This window comes from Leptinotarsa decemlineata, unplaced genomic scaffold (assembly GCF_025532065.1).
Source record: "Leptinotarsa decemlineata unplaced genomic scaffold, Ldec_3_MD MMD2_P_RNA_scaffold_2, whole genome shotgun sequence".
Lineage (NCBI taxonomy): Eukaryota > Metazoa > Arthropoda > Insecta > Coleoptera > Chrysomelidae > Leptinotarsa > Leptinotarsa decemlineata.
In genome coordinates this window covers 575859-592204 of record NW_027412529.1, presented here as the reverse complement: position 1 = coordinate 592204, position 16346 = coordinate 575859, and the positions used below count along the sequence as shown (strand labels likewise).

At 35.6% G+C, this 16346-nt stretch overlaps 1 protein-coding gene across 1 annotated transcript in view; it reads left to right on the top strand.

Moving 5' to 3' along the window:
* The window catches only part of LOC111507785 (sodium-dependent serotonin transporter), an 83467-nt gene that overhangs the window by 18767 nt on the left and 48354 nt on the right, over window positions 1-16346 (top strand). The window contains exons 2-3 of the mRNA XM_023163140.2: window positions 286-645; window positions 4912-5046. Coding sequence (XP_023018908.2) covers window positions 342-645; window positions 4912-5046 — 439 coding nt within the window. The 5' untranslated portion in view covers window positions 286-341. The remainder of the gene's footprint in view (window positions 1-285; window positions 646-4911; window positions 5047-16346) is intronic.

The window sequence follows — 16346 nt, the reverse complement described above, 5'->3', positions numbered from 1 at the left end:
TGTGAATTAAAGATGTATCTGTGAATTTACAGTTATAATTTCGAATTCACAGTTATAATTGAATTTATAGTTAAGGGTGAGAATCATGAAAAAACAATGAGTCTTCCAGAGTGTTATAACTGTGAATTGCAGTTATGTCTGTGAATCTACAGCTATACTTGTAAATTCTCAGTTGAATGGTAAATTTGTTAATTTACAATTATGACTGTAAATTGAAGTTATATCTGTGAAAATTTGATATTCAATAAACTTGCAACTATCACCACAATTTTCCTCTCTTTCTAGGCATGTCATCTTACCAGCCACCGCCAACCTCTCTGTAATTCCCACGCCACTCAGAGATGACAGCACCGGACTCCGAAGGTCAAAACTGCACCGCAAACTCCAACAACGCGAAAAGCCCCACAGAACCGGACAAAAAGTCTCCGACCAGAAACAAAGATGGCGCCAAGAGCAAAAACGGCGTCAAGAACAACAAGCAGGCCAAAGAGAACATCACCAGGGTAGTCGTGGTGGCCTTGACGCCGGAAAGGAGGAGAGAAACGTGGGATAAGAAGGTGGAGTTTCTGTTGGCTGTCGTGGGGTTCGCTGTTGACTTGGGGAACGTTTGGAGGTTCCCGTATATCTGCTACCAAAATGGTGGAGGTGAGTTGTCAGATCATCTCTCAAAATTTGTGAATATTGTGATACCTTTTTTTATACTGTTGGGTTGAAGTTGAAAAAGATATATTGCTGAGGACTCGCCAAGACCGTAGAATTGGCAGAAAGTTTAGGTTGTGCTGTCGTAGTTGAAAATCTACAACAATAGTTCTTTCGTAACAGTCGACGATCTATAGGAACACTTTTTGTGACTTCTCCAAACAACTGAATTGTATTTTCATGAACTCTTGTGAAAAAAACCTCTCATGATATTAGAGGTGCACACGAACAACAATTGTGAATAAAATCTGAAAATCATGAATCGTAGAGTACCGCAAGGTTCTATTCTGGGACAACTGCTATTTAATCGTTTACACTCGAATCGAATCAAATATACCCCCGAGTCTTGTAAATGAAAGTCAATTGATGATGAAGCCTTCAAGAGATGATTTTTGCCGATGAATAAAGAGAATATAAATACATGTTCTTTAAAAAATTTTTTAATTTATTTCATTCCAACTGGAATGTTATTGAACAGCATACATACACTGTTCTACAGATTACACCCTACTACAGAACAGGGATATAAGACGAATCATAATACAATACAATAATTACAATAAGTTACAAGATAAAAACAATACATATAAAATTAGATGAAGTAAAAAGACCTAATCTCAGAGATGAGTAGATCACCAAAGCCGATTCTGGGACATCAGCCAATGAGAGCGCGGTATAGTTTGGTGTTGCGCAGTTACGCTTTGCGCTTGGTTCGGCGTACTATGTATCAGTTTCGCTCGAATCGTTATCTTCCAAACCGCGATTAACGCTACTCGATTCTCAACCGTACGCGTGACCTTGAAAGATAACGATTCGAGCGAAACTGATACATAGTAAGCCGAACCAAACCATACTGCGCAAAGCGTAACTGCGCAACACCAAACTATACCGCGCTCTCATTGGCTGGTGTCCCAGAATCGGCTTTGGTGATCTACTGAGATGGAACAGTAAAAAATGTCGAGCTGACAACTTGCAGAATTGTATTTGACACACATGTTATGCAGATGTGAACGTTTCAGATATTTGTACGTGGTGTTGGCAGATAAAAGGATTAACCACTCTAGAGGTTGGTCTAGGTACATTGAAATTCAGTTTTTGCAGAATATGTGGGTCAATAATTGAATTATTAGTCAGCTCAAAAAAAAAATTGTGGAGTGACCATCACGACGCAACTCAAGCTATTCATAGCATGTCTGGCTAACAATGCATCATGGGGAAATCTGATTGGTGGATAGATATTGTCTGATCTATAGGAGAGAAGTTACAACTGATGAGATGGATTCCAGATTATGGATGCATATTCTAATTTTGATCTGACGAAAGCAAAGTATAAGGATTCCGATGTAGATGGATCCGAGAAATTTCTAGAGATTCGTGCAATAAATCCATACATTCTGTTTGCAGCGTACGAAGGAAAGTTTTGTGTCGAATGTAACACCTAGATCGGTGAATGTGAGAGGCCGTTGAAGTGGAATATCGTTTATTAAATATTGATATGAAAATGTACGATTTTTTAGTGTGTACGTCATTACATTACATTAACTCATGTTTAAAGGGAAAATTATTACGAAAACACCATTGCTCAACACGTTTCAGATTGAGGGAAAGTCGAAGACAGTCCTTGATGCCATTGATCTCACAATATAATTTCAGATCATCCGCGTATATCAAACAGTTGATATCAATGACCTCAACTATGTCGTTTATGAAGGCGTTAAAGAGAAGTGGACCTAAGTTGCTTCCTTGTGGAACACCGGAGGTAACTGCATATTCCACGGACTTGAAGCCATTGAATATAACATACTGACGCCTGTCAGTGAAGTATGATATAAAAAGTTGGATCAGGGTCAGAGAAATGATCAAGTCTGTCAAACACCTTAGAGAAGTACGTATACAGGGTGTAACTGAATAAGTGTGAAACATTTGAGGAGGTGATTCCTCATCGAAAAAAAGATAGGATCTTACATATAAAAAAAACTTCATTGGAGCACCCTTTGTTAAGATACATCCCCTTAAAGGGGGTACATAAAATTTGTATAACAATTTTTTTCACAAGCACTGAAGAAGTTACAATATTGAAATTAACCTGACGTTTTGTACTACCAAGAAGACACTTAGCCAGTAATTTATTTGGTTTACCCCATGGTTGTAAGGGTGGAAAACGCAACCCCTAAAATTTATTTCCAATAAACCAGTTGGCAGCAAAAAATTATTTTAGGAACAACTACAGAGATACATTAGATTCATTACATCATTGTCCCCCTCAAAATAGTCCCCCTCACATATAGTATACTTGTGCCAGCTTTTTTTCCAATTTTTAAAGCAAGGGGTTAAAATCTGGTGAATACGGTGGCTAAGGCATGATTACGACCATGTGACAAAAACTCCTTATTTCTACGCTACGGTAATCGAGGAAAACAGTGAGGAAAACCTTGACATTTGACCCAACTTGCCGTGCGTTTTTTTAATCTTTGCTTTCCTGGACTCTTCCATTGGGACGATTGGACTTTGGACCTTTTCAGCAATTTTTTTCCAGTAAGCATTCTATTGATGTATGAAAAAGTTTCTGAGGCCAGATCTGGAGAATATGGAGGATTGGGAAGTAATTCAATTCATGCAATTTTGCCATCGTTTTGGCTTTTAAAGTTTTTTTTTCGTCAAAAAGCAATGCTTTTTCAACACACCAAATTCCTTTTTATCAACTTTTTTTCAAACTAACCAAAGTTGCTTAACCCAAAATATTCTATCCGACAAACTAATAGTCCGACAGCTGTGAAATTTGTGCACGTGTCTTTTGAAGGTTATATGATTATGAAACCTTCTTTTCAGCCTATTTTGTTCAACTACACTGTTATAGTCATTTCAATAGGTACTAATTTTTTGACGAACCTGTAGCAAATATGATACCGTCAATTGAATTTGTATATCTTTCCAGCCGAAGTCGTGGATATAGACACAGTTCAATAAACATGCTCAACTTGAGTTTATCAATTTAGAGTATCACATAGAAAGTTTGGCTCGCGTTTATATTTCGTCTCGTATCGCTGATTAGTTTGTATTCAAACCCGGTGTAGATGCTTGATTAGGTTAAGACTCAAAACTGGTTGAATCTTCCCCTTGTTGAATTGCTGGTTAACTGATTCGTAGCTGGAAACGGATGATGTTTACATTCATATTATCACCATGTTATTTACGAGTCGCATAACTGGAGCTGACGCATTATTTGTTGATTGAATTATTATTGAAAATGTTATTGTAAAAGCTTTCATCGCACCGGTTTTGTTGTTTCTGTTGAATTTTTAATCGATATTTTGAGTCTGATTTGATAGGAATTCACATGCAATTTCTCGAATACTTGTTTGAATTAAAAATCTGTTTAAATCTGTTTCAAAATCTGTTTTTCCGTTAACCAGCTGTCGCACCCCTACGAACGATAACCCTCAGAAGTCGAAACTTGTGCGAGCTAAGGATTAACGAGGTCTTGCCTTTCAACGTGTGATTCCTAACACGGAATATGTGCTACGTATTTGAGAAACAAACTTTGGAAACTTTTCTATGTTACTTTTCAAGGCAAAGGAAATTGGTTCCTAGATATTTGAGCTATTTTATGTTTTCGAGATTAATTGAAAAATATATCTTTGTTTTTGTTATTTTATTTACTGTTCTTTTACTCTTGAAAATGGAAAAAAAATGTTAGTTTTGAAGATATAATGAATGTAGTTCAAAAAACTAAAATACACGCTTTTGAAGAACATCGAACTAATAAGTTAATTTTTTTTAAATAAGCTTAAAACAATAACGAACGGGCGCTTGATCTACAAAAAATATGGCACAAAACGTATTAATCGTTCGTTATTGTTTTAGGCTTATTTAAAAAAAATATTTTCAACTTTTCACTTCGATATTCTTTAAAAGCTTATTTTTTTGTTTTTCCAACTATATTTATTTTTCATTTTTTAGTTTCGTATGCTATAAAAGCGTGTCTTTTAGTCTTTTTAAATTATATAACAATGTTTCCATTGTCTAAAATTACATCAAATAATTTTATACATATAATATTAGACAATGGAAATCCGAAATACTGATATGGGAATAAAGGTTTCCATCTGGAGGTTTCAATCTGTAGAAGTAGAAACCTAGAAATGTTTCATTATATTTACTGGAGCTCATAAACCATGCTATGCCTGTGAGTATATATTTTTTTCGTTTCAGGTGCATTTTTAATACCTTACACGATCATGCTGATCTTCGGCGGGCTTCCACTTTTCTACATGGAACTGGCTTTGGGGCAATTCCACAGAAGCGGATGCCTCACGATATGGAAGAGGATCTGCCCCGCTTTGAAAGGCGAGTCCACAACATTATTAATTTTTTGACGAGTTTTTTTGCTCTTTTGGGAGCCTCGTAGGCGTATTTAGCTTTTTTTTCCATCTATTCAAACAATTTTATTTGCAATTTTATTATGCAATCAGACCAGAACTATACAACGAATCACAACCTATATGTTCTTCTTCTTCTTTTTCCATTAATGGCTTTAGCTGCCAGGGCTATCCAGGCAGGAGTTCCAGTCTGTTGATACAAAAACTTCCTATTCTATTTCTAGTGGAGTGTGTATGAATACTACTTATGTAGGTTAACTGATCACTCAGATAATTTGGCAACATATTGTGTTCAATTTTAAACATAAATATTAGCATATTCATTGTTATCCTTTGTTTAGCAGACATAAGAGACAGTATTTCCAACATTCATTCCACAGATGTGCGTTTATTACAACTTAATATTGCTCTCATGGATCTGTTTTGAAGCTTCTGTAGTCTGTTTAGATTTTCATTGCTCACAAAATATAGTAATGTACTTCAATAGTCAAAGTGGAGTGCTATTATTGATTTATAAACTGTTAATTTTGCATATTCACTTATTATTTTATTTCTATATAAAAGATGAATTTTCGTGGCCATTTTCTTCTGAGTATAACTACAATGCGTATTAAGGTTCAATTTTTGATCTAATACCACTCCCAGATATTTGAAAGTTGTTACCCTTTTAATGATGACATCAATATAAAGATTCAATGACAGATGTTCATCTTGCAGTTTTCTCAAACGATATTTGCTACCTATTAACATGCATTTTGTTTTATTAACATTTAACTTGAGGCCGTTGTCACATAACCACTCATTTATATTTAATAGTTCCTCATTTAAACATTCTGAGATTTCATTAGTCGTCCCAGAACAGTACAACATAGTGTCGTCGGCAAACAGTTTTATCTTACACCTTTTAACACGTATCACAATATCATTTATGTACAGCAAGAATAGCAGTGGAACCAATACTGACCCTTGAGGGACTCCAGAAAATACATTTAAAGTACTGGGTGTCACTTGATTATATTTTACTAGCTGCTTCCGATATGTGAGGTAATTTGTGAACCATTTTAATACTTTATAATCTAGTCCATACTTATTTAATTTCATTAAAAGTAACTCAATGTTGACCGTCTCGAATGCCCTTTTGAAATCCAGAAAGACAACACCCATAATACGTTTTTTAGATAGCTCAACTTTCCACGAAGAGATTAGAAATTGCAGTGCAGTTTCACATGAATGGAATTTCCTAAATCCAGATTGTTCTTCAATCAAAATATTATGTTTCACTATAAATTTCATCAATTGCTCTTTCACTGTGATTTCTAATATTTTCTCATAAATTGGCAGGGTATTTATGGGTCTAAAATCAGATCCTAAAACGGTGTTTGTAATTTTTTCAATAGGAACGATGGTGGCATCTGAGAACATGATTATAATCATTTTTCTACACCCGTACTCTAACAATACACTTATATGACCATAATCCGTTTCATAATGATATCCATTATGATACAGATTTTTCATAACGATACAGATTATCAACCAATAGAAACCCATAATTTTTCAATCAAGAATCCTGTTCCTTTGTTTGTCCTAGATTCTAACCTAAGTAACTATAGTAAAACCAATAATGATTGAGAGTAAAGCGCGTTGTCATATCTATATTTTACGTTACCAGTTTATAGCAGAATCAAAATATAGTAAGCAGTAGAGTTGTAGGTTGTGGAAAATTATAGATAATACACAATACTAGTACGATTAAAAGGTATTATTTATGACAAAAATCAGTAATGAGCTTGTAATGAGTAATACTTAAACATTTCCTGATTACTGATCAGTTAAAATTCATTATTTTCAGTATAGTGTTAGATATTTATTACAACTAGTAGCAACGCTGTACGCAACGATATTTCTGTCTTTGTCACTTTACCGTAACTTCCATCTCATCGTTGCAGTCCTCACTAATGTACTTGCAGCCATGAGCGTATCATTGGTTTGTGAATTATACAGCGTGAATTGTACGTGATAACAATTGGTGAAAATAATAGTGCTGATAAGTGTTTAAGCGTTACATAATTATATTTCTACACCACAAAAAATGGGAGACATGGTCGGGCCTTCCACGTCGAAAAAGGTAAAACGGTCGGAGTCTCGGTCAGTAAGAGAAAAACAAATTGTACTGCGAGTATTTCACTGTCTTGAAAGGGATCATCAGCCACCAAAAGATTACTTTATGCATATGTGCTGTAATTCTACGTGTGTACCTCCGAATAATCAACCGGGCATTTCTACATCATTAGGTTCCACAATTACAAAAGATAAATTAGTTGATATGTGCTCTGATTATACCGGTGTACCAAAATCATCGATTTACAAAATACTAAGAGAAGCAGAAATTCATGGGGACGTACAAACGCCAAAAACTAGTAGCGGACGAAAAAAAATCACAGTTGATGAAGAAGCCAAAACCAATATACGCAGAACTATTCAGTTTCTTTTTCAGAAATGAGCTGCCCACACTGCAAACAGTTCTGGAGGCACTTAGCGATCATGAATTGGTCCCAAAAATGGATAAAGAAACTTTTAGGAAACTTGTACACGAAATGAAATTTACGTACGGAAAAGTTGACAGGAAAAGCATTCTCATTGAACGTCAAGAAATAATAGCACGGAGAAGAAACTATCTAAGAAAAATTGACGAATTTCGGAAGCTCAAAAAAAAATTGTACTTCATGGACGAGACATGGGTTAACCAAGGACATACGGTCAAAAAAGTATGGCAGGCACGACAAGCCTTTATTGAAGGTTTGTCAGTTGGGTTAAAACAGCCATCTGGAAAAGGTAGTCGTCTGATAGTTACGCATATAGGAAGCGACAGTGGATTTTTACCAAATGGTGAATTAATATTAAATCTAAGAAAACAGGCGACTATCATGAAGATATGAATGCGGAGGTGTTTGAAAAATGGTTTGAAGGCATCATTCAACTTGTGGAACCTGGGTCTGTCATCGTCATGGACAATGCCCCATACCATAGTCGATATTTAGAACCATTACCGAAACAATCATGGAAAAAAGCAGCAATTCAAGAATGGTTAATTAATAAGAACATCCAATATAACAAAGATAGTTTAAAGGCAGAACTACTTCAGCTAACAAAATCACACACAGACAAATATAAAAAATTCGCAGTGGATGAAATGGCGTTAAGTCGTGGAATTACAGTTTTAAGGTTACCACCATACCACTGCGAATTAAACCCAATAGAATTAATCTGGGCGCAAGTAAAATGATATGTGGCACGACAAAACAGAACATTTGAATTAGTGGACGTGCAACATCACCTACAAGAAGCTATTCGAACTGTTTCTACAGAAGACTGGAAGAAATGCATGCAGCATGTTTTAAAAGAGGAGCAAAAATGTGGGACGTAGACAACCGTATTGAACACAATATTGAACCAATCATAATTCACTTTAATGATAGCGGTAGCAACAGTGACGAATCTGAGGTTGAAGATTAGACGAAAATTTGTACATTTACATTTATATTATATTCTATTATCAAAAATTTGTATTTTCTAGTACCCCTGACGATGAGTTTGAGTTACTCGAAAGCTTGAGAATAGTTATAAAGAGTTCACTTATCAATTGCTGCAACCCAATAGTGAAAAAAAAGTTTTATATATATATATTGTGTTTTTTATTAATATTGTTAATTTATTTGGTACCTACTATAATTACCACGATTATTACTCCGTTTTCATAAGGCCCACCTAATGACTACAACGATTAGGTAAATTACGATATTGCAAAGTTTTGATGAAATAAATAAAAAATGTGTATGAATATTTTAACTAATTGTATTAAGAATTTTTCTTTCATTCTTAACCCTCTCAAAAATTAATAAGCACGCCCCCGATTTGCTGTCAACTGGGCTTACTTCTACTCTCAATCATTATTGGTTTTAGTATAATTGCTTTATTTGTCAAAATCAGTTTTCATATTACCTACCTATATTATCAAAATGTCTGAAAACAGCGATATAGAAGGAATACCATCGACTCCAATATTTTTAAAAGATCAGATTAATTACAGTTGTTATATTCAATATAAATATAATTAGAATCTTTATAGTTTTCATATATCCATGATAATACCATTAAGTTTGTGTTTTTTTTTAAAAATATGAGTTAATTACTGTAAATGTGTTCAATACAAATATAATATTTATAGTTTTTCATTATTTATCGGGTTTAGAAAAAATAGCGTATGCAACTCTCATGTAATGGTTATTAATACACTCGCATATACCATACAAAACTCGCCTTCGGCTCGTTTCGTATCCCGGTTAATGCTCGTGTCTTAATAACCATCATTACATGATCGTTGCATAAAATACTATTATTGGCACTATACTTTCGGTTAAATTTTTCAAACTGTCTACGAAAAATGAATTAAAATATCCTGCTACTTTTGCTTCATTTGTTATAAGAACACTATCAAATTGTATACCTTTGAACTCTAGTTTTCTATTTCTCTTTACTAAACCTTTCAGAGCTTTCCACATAGTCCCACTGTTTCCTTTATTTTCGTCGATCTTTGATTCATAATACTTTTTAGTTTCAACTCGTATCTTTTTGGTGACAAAATTACGACTTATTTTATATTTATCCCAGTCACATTGTAGTTTGGTTTCCTTGGCTTTTTCATGAAACATATCTACAACAAAAATATATTATATGTCTTTTTATGAGCAGAAAAAGAAATGATAGCAATAATAACATCCGAAACGAACACTATAATTGTAATGAAAATTGAAATGAAGTAATTCATATACACAAAAAAATTAATGGCGCAATGAATGTTCGATTTGGAGTCCATCCATTTCGAGACATTTTTGAACTCGGTTTTTCATATTATTTATTGCCCTTAATACTCTTATTTGCTGCATTGTTGCGAAATCATTCAAAATCCTCAATCTGGAGTCTTCCACATTTTCTATCTCTCTGCCAGCGTAAATCCTACTTTTCAATGGCCCCCCTAGAAAATAGTTCATTGTAGAAAATGCGAAGTTCATTGTAGAAAATGCTCAGAGCAATGGAAAAAATATGAATAGGTACCTAAAAATGGAAAAAAACTCTCGAAAAATTTACTCTACGGTACATATGGAGATGTGAAAGTTGCTATTGTGTTTTTATTCAACTCAGTCAACCAATTTCCAGGGCCGAATAATTCACCCAATTATAATCAAATATTACCGAAACATCTCGAAAAATAAAATTTAATTTCTCAGTATGAAGTGAACGCCGACGATACAAAAAGTACAACAAAAAATACAGTTCCGTATTTAAAAATTCAAAGATGAGGGTGGCCCAAGTCAGATGACACCCTGTATAAAAGATTCATGAACATATTCAGATAGCCCACATCAAGTGCCAATGGCAAAATGTTGATAGATTTTCAATATGTCTGCGAATAAAGAAGATATAGGCAAACAAATAATTTGGGATTTTTTTGTTTTTCCTGTATATCTCCAGAACTAGAAGAGCTATATTCGATTTTTTTACATCATTGAATAGGTCTCTAAAATACACAACTTTGCAACAAACATGCAACTGCAGAAATAGATTTTGAATTACTGGAACGGGCACACTTGCAAACCGATTTCGGGCTATTTGGCCTCTCGTCGGCCCATGTCGATGACGGACACTACCTTGCACTGACAAGAGGTTAAATAAACCAAAATCGGTCTGCAAGTGTGCCCGTTCCATTAATTGAAAACCGATTCCGGCAGATGTATGGCCAAAAGCATATGCATGAATTACTTCTGTGAAGAATCCTGCACTAACACCTGGCGGATATAATCCAACGCCCTTCGTGGTAGTAGCCAGGGAAGTAGTAGCTTTCTGATAGATGTCAGTCCATTGATCTACTGTTTAGGTGAGTTGAGACTAGCCAGAACGAATTGTTCTTTTAGAAAACTTGTTTTTATGATAATATTTGCTGGTACTTGATCAAATGGTTGTGCCAATCACAGGTAAAAGAATTTCACTAGTTCGGACTTCAATTGTCTACTGAATAAAATGATTTGAAATCCCTGAAACAAGTAAAAAAGAATAATTAAAAAAGAATAGCTGAAAATAACAATTATATTAAGCAACAATAAACCTGAAATGAAATGATACTGAAATAACCTACAAGTAAAAATATAATAATTGAATAAATAAAAATTAAAGGAATGAAAAAAGAAAATAATAAAAAAGTGTAGAGATTCCAAGTCACGTTAGTTCACGACGTTTCGATTGTTGGTATCTACAATCGTCTTCGGGTGATGACTGGACTGATTCCTCCGAGAGATGACTATTTTATAGGTCGTTGAAATACTTTCACTTTCTCTGCTTTCCATTTTCCGCTTCACTGATTCCGTGAGAGATGACCGTTTTGGCGGGAGTTGGCCATTTTTCGTTTGATGATGGGTTTCCATATGTTTCGTATTTCTACGCTGGCCTGGCTGAATACGTTGTTGGACAACATGTATGCGAACCAATTCTTCTTATCCTCTCCGATAATCCTCTGATGTAGGGAAGTGCAAGCACTGGTTGTGACGGCTTCTCTTCCTTGCGAGGCTCCTGCTGTCTTTTAGCCAAAGTCTTTTCTACCATCGCTTTGGAGTATCCATTCCGTTGAAGATCATTTTTGATGATGTCTAGTTCCTTCTCGAGACCTTCCTTTGTATTACAAAGCTCAAAAGCACGGTCTAATAGAGTCTTGACTATTCCTCTTTTAGTCGATTGATAGTGGTTGGATTCGTGGTTCAGATACTGTCCCGTATGAGTGGGTTTTCGGTATACAGATGTTTCCCACTTAGTGTCGGTCCTCTTCACCAAAACGTCTAAGAATAGCAATTCGTTGTGGATTTCCTCCATTGTGAACGTGATGGAAGGTCTCACGCTGTTGATGTGTTTCAGGAAGGCGTCTAGTTCAGTACTCCCATGGTTCCATATTATGAAGGTGTCGTCAACATATCTCAACCAGACTCGAGGTTTCTTGTGGGCTTCTTCAATGGCCAGAGTTTCAAACCACTCATATATATGTTGGCTATGACTGGTGAAAGTGGCGATCCCATTGGCAGTCCCTCATCTTGTGTAAAGAACTCGTCCTTCAGTTGGAAATAACAGTTTCGTACACAGCATCCTAGTAATTCCATAATTACTTCTATAGGTAGATTCGTTTTCTCTTTCAGGTTCCCGTCTTCGGATAGCTTTCTCTGTATGATTTGGAGTGCTGAAATAACCCCTAATTATTAAAATGAAATGGATAGACTGCATACATTCATGGCTCCATTTCTTGAGAGTTTGAATAAGCTTCCATTTTCGTAATCACGAGAATAACCGTTTGAACACAATCTTGCCTATAAACCGGTCACGTCGCCCCGTTCCACTTCATCTTTTGTTTGTCGAATCAATTCTTCCGCAGTTTTTCTCGCGAATGCGAGTTTTTCACGTTATTTTCCACAGAGGCAGGCATATTCATTCTCACGTTCTTTATTCGGATGGAACGCTAAAAGGACTTGTTATGTTTCTCTTTTGAAACTGGGTGGTATCAGCGAATTGCCGTGGGAATTTTGTTGTTTCTGTCCGATTCTTCTCGTTTAAGTTATTGATGCTTATAATGACAACAACACAGATGGATTAGCACCGCTTCAGATTGTTTTTGGGAGGTTACTTCCGTGTGCGCTACCACAGTAATTAAAGGTATAGCTGGACAAAATATCAGCACTACAGGAAAATCCTTGAAGTAATCTAATGGGGCGCCTGTGAGAAAGTAGCGATTCTACTTGGAATTGAATCGCTAATGATTAAATTCATTTGGGAAAACTTTCTCAAGAAGTTCATGGCACATAAACGCATTTCTCCAAATGAAAGAGATCTTGAACAGTGAAGTTTGAGGTGTACTGAGTTGAACCTCAAAACAATGAGCAGCTCACAGTCTGTTGAGTATTTCTGATATGATAATAGTTTATTAACCATTTGTTGGTACGCTAGGTACATATGGTAGGTCTTTATAGTATAATATTACAATTTGTTACACTAAAAATATACGGACATATGTATAAATAAATAAGTAAATAAATAAAAGCTGTCAATTTGTACATATGAATTTGAGTGTCTGTATATAAAAATAAAATAAAAATGAACAATCAATATTGCTAACCATTAAAAAGGTAAAAGTCATGTAAGATCTGTGTGAATCGAATTATCGTTCATAAACTCTTGGTAACTATAATAGCACTTTCTAAGTAAAAAGATTTTAATTTTGTTGTGAAATACCTTATCATAGGTTATTTGGTTCTACTGATTTGGTAACTTATTTTAACAACTGATTACATTTTACCGTGGGGAGTTCTCATATCGAGTGGTCCAACGAAGAGTATGCACCTTGCTTTTCTTCTTTTTTTGTAACTTAACGCAAAAATGCTCAGACAGGTCAATTTTGCTTTTGAGGGGGACACATTTCAGATGTATTTTTCTACCTGTGCCTTCAACCCCCTAGCGAGGGTGAGTAACAACCCTAAAATTTTAAATGGAAAGTGGGGTCGAGTGATATATCATTTGAAAGGGCACACAATTCTCTTTCCAGTGATACCTAATTTGTTGTATTTACTTGAATAGTTATAAAAAAAGCAAGAACATTTACTCGATATTCTTGGTGTTAATAGAAATGCGGAAGAAACGGCATTTTTATCACTACTACATTCCTCGATTTCTCTTGTGCGTTTTTTGGTTCAAATAACAACAGCAGATAAGTGTACAAAAAGAATTTAGGCAAACGTTCATTGATTCAGTTCGGTTGCTTTTGAAATTATTTCAACTTTACTGTAAAAATGTTTTATTCCATTCCTGAACGAGTTGAAATTGTTAAACTTTATTATCAACATAATAGTTGTGCTAGACTTACTGCTCGCTTCTTTAATAACAGTCATCCCGGGAAAAATATGAATGATTCGTACGTTGCCAAGTTAGTACAAAAGTTTGTCGATACCGGATCTGTCTGTAATGTGAAACACCAGCCACGGAAACCGATCAGAAATGAAGCAGTGGAAGTCCCTGTTTTGGTACATGTTGAATTGGATCATACTCAAAGCACCCGTCAGCTTGTTGCAGCCTCAGGTGTCTCTCGTTCGTCCCTAAAACGGATATTAAAAGCCTATAAATTTCATCCGTACAAAATTAAATTAGTACAGGAACTCAATGAAGATGATCCTGATAGAAGGCTGCAATTTTGTGAACAACTGAGCCAGCTACTAATTGATGATCCGCACCTATCATTCAACACGTGCTTTTCCGATGAGAGTACATTTTTTTCGAATGGAGCTGTGAATAGGCATAATTGCCGTTACTGGGATGACAGTAACCCACACTTATTCCGAGAGGTCCATACCCAGTACCCTCAAAAAATCAATGTCTGGTGTGGTATATTAGGTAGTCATATCGTAGGGCCACTTTTTATTCCTGGGAATTTAACTGGTGAGGTCTACCTGAACATGCTTGAAGATACAATTGATCCTCTCATAACAGAAATAATTGAAAATGACCAAAATCATAATGGTGATCGGCTTCATTTCTAGCAAGATGGAGCACCTCCTCACTATGCTCCGGTAAGAGAGTTTTTAGATGACCGGTTTCCTGGACGGTGGATTGGAAGGAGAAGCCCCATCGAATGGCCTGCCAGGTCACCTGATTTATCGCCTTTAGACTTTTTCCTTTGGGGACACTTGAAAAATAAATGTTTTGCTACGCAGCCCGAGTCCATAGAAGATATTCGCCAACGAATTACAGCAGAGTGCAGAAGTATAACACCTGATATGCTACAGAATGTTAGGAATAGATTTGAACAAAATCTGTATTATTGTATGGAAGCAAATGGGTCACATTTTCAGCACTTGCTGAAGTAGGATTCTACTAAGTCAATTACACATTTCAAAGTACTGGGTTGTAGTTGTTTTTCTTCATAATACCTACATGTTTGAGTGAAATACAACAAATTAGGTAGCATTGGAAAGATAATTTTGTGTCCTTTCAAATGATTTCCACTTTCCATTTAAAATTTTAGGGTTGTTACTCACCCTCGCTAGGGGTTGAAGGCACAGGTAGAAAAATACATCTAAAATTTTTCCACCTCAAAAGAAAAATTCACACCAGCTAAGAAAATTAGAATATGTCGTACTGCTGAGCCGATTTTTTTGGTAACAATTCAATTGGAGCTGTTTTTGCAGTCTCTTCGATATCCTCAGGAACACACAAGTCCTCACTATTGTTCTTCATCATGCAAGACATTGAACACCAGCAAAAACTTTTAATGTGACTTACTACAACAAAAAATACAGGTCCGTATTTGAAAATTCAAAGATGGGGGTGGCCCAAGTCAGATGACACCCTGTATAAAAGATTCATGGATATATTCTCAGAGCCCACATCAAGTGTCAATAACAAAATATGGACAGATTTTCAATATGTCTGCGAATAAAGAAGATATCTGCAAAAAAATATTTTGGGATTTTTTGGTTTTTCCTGTATATCTCCAGAACCAAAAGACCTATATTCGATTTATTTACATCATTGAATAGGTCTCTAAAATTATGACAGCTTTGTCATAATTTAATCGACACCCTTATCTCTTATCGTTTACGAGATCCCCATGTACAGAAACGAATTTGAATAGCCCTGTATATACTAATACTATGTTGCTGTATCGCTGCTGTTTCAATGTTTTGACAGAATCAGAATCAACGAACTTAGGCGTGCGCACCGTTATGGAACAGTGCTTTCAAAAATTGTTCTACAGCGCCATCTAGTGGCGAGTTACAGAAGAATCGATAGCCTAAAAACCTTCTCTATGAAATACTAGTACTATGTTGCTGTATCGCTGCTGTTCCAATGTTTTGACAGAATCAGAATCAACGAACTTAGGCGTGCGCAGCGTTATGGAACAGTGCTTTCAAAAATTGTTCTACAGCGCCATCTAGTGGCGAGTTACAGAAGAATCGATAGCCTAAAAACCTTCTCTATGAAATACTAGTACTATGTTGCTGTATCGCTGCTGTTCCAATGTTTTGACAGAATCAGAATCAACGAACTTAGGCGTTCGCAGCGTTATAGGACAGTGCTTCCAAAAATTTTTTCTACAGCGCCATCTAGTGGCGAGTTACAGAAAAATTGATAACCTAAAAACCTTCTCTATGAAAATCTAGTACTATGTTGCTGTATCGCTGC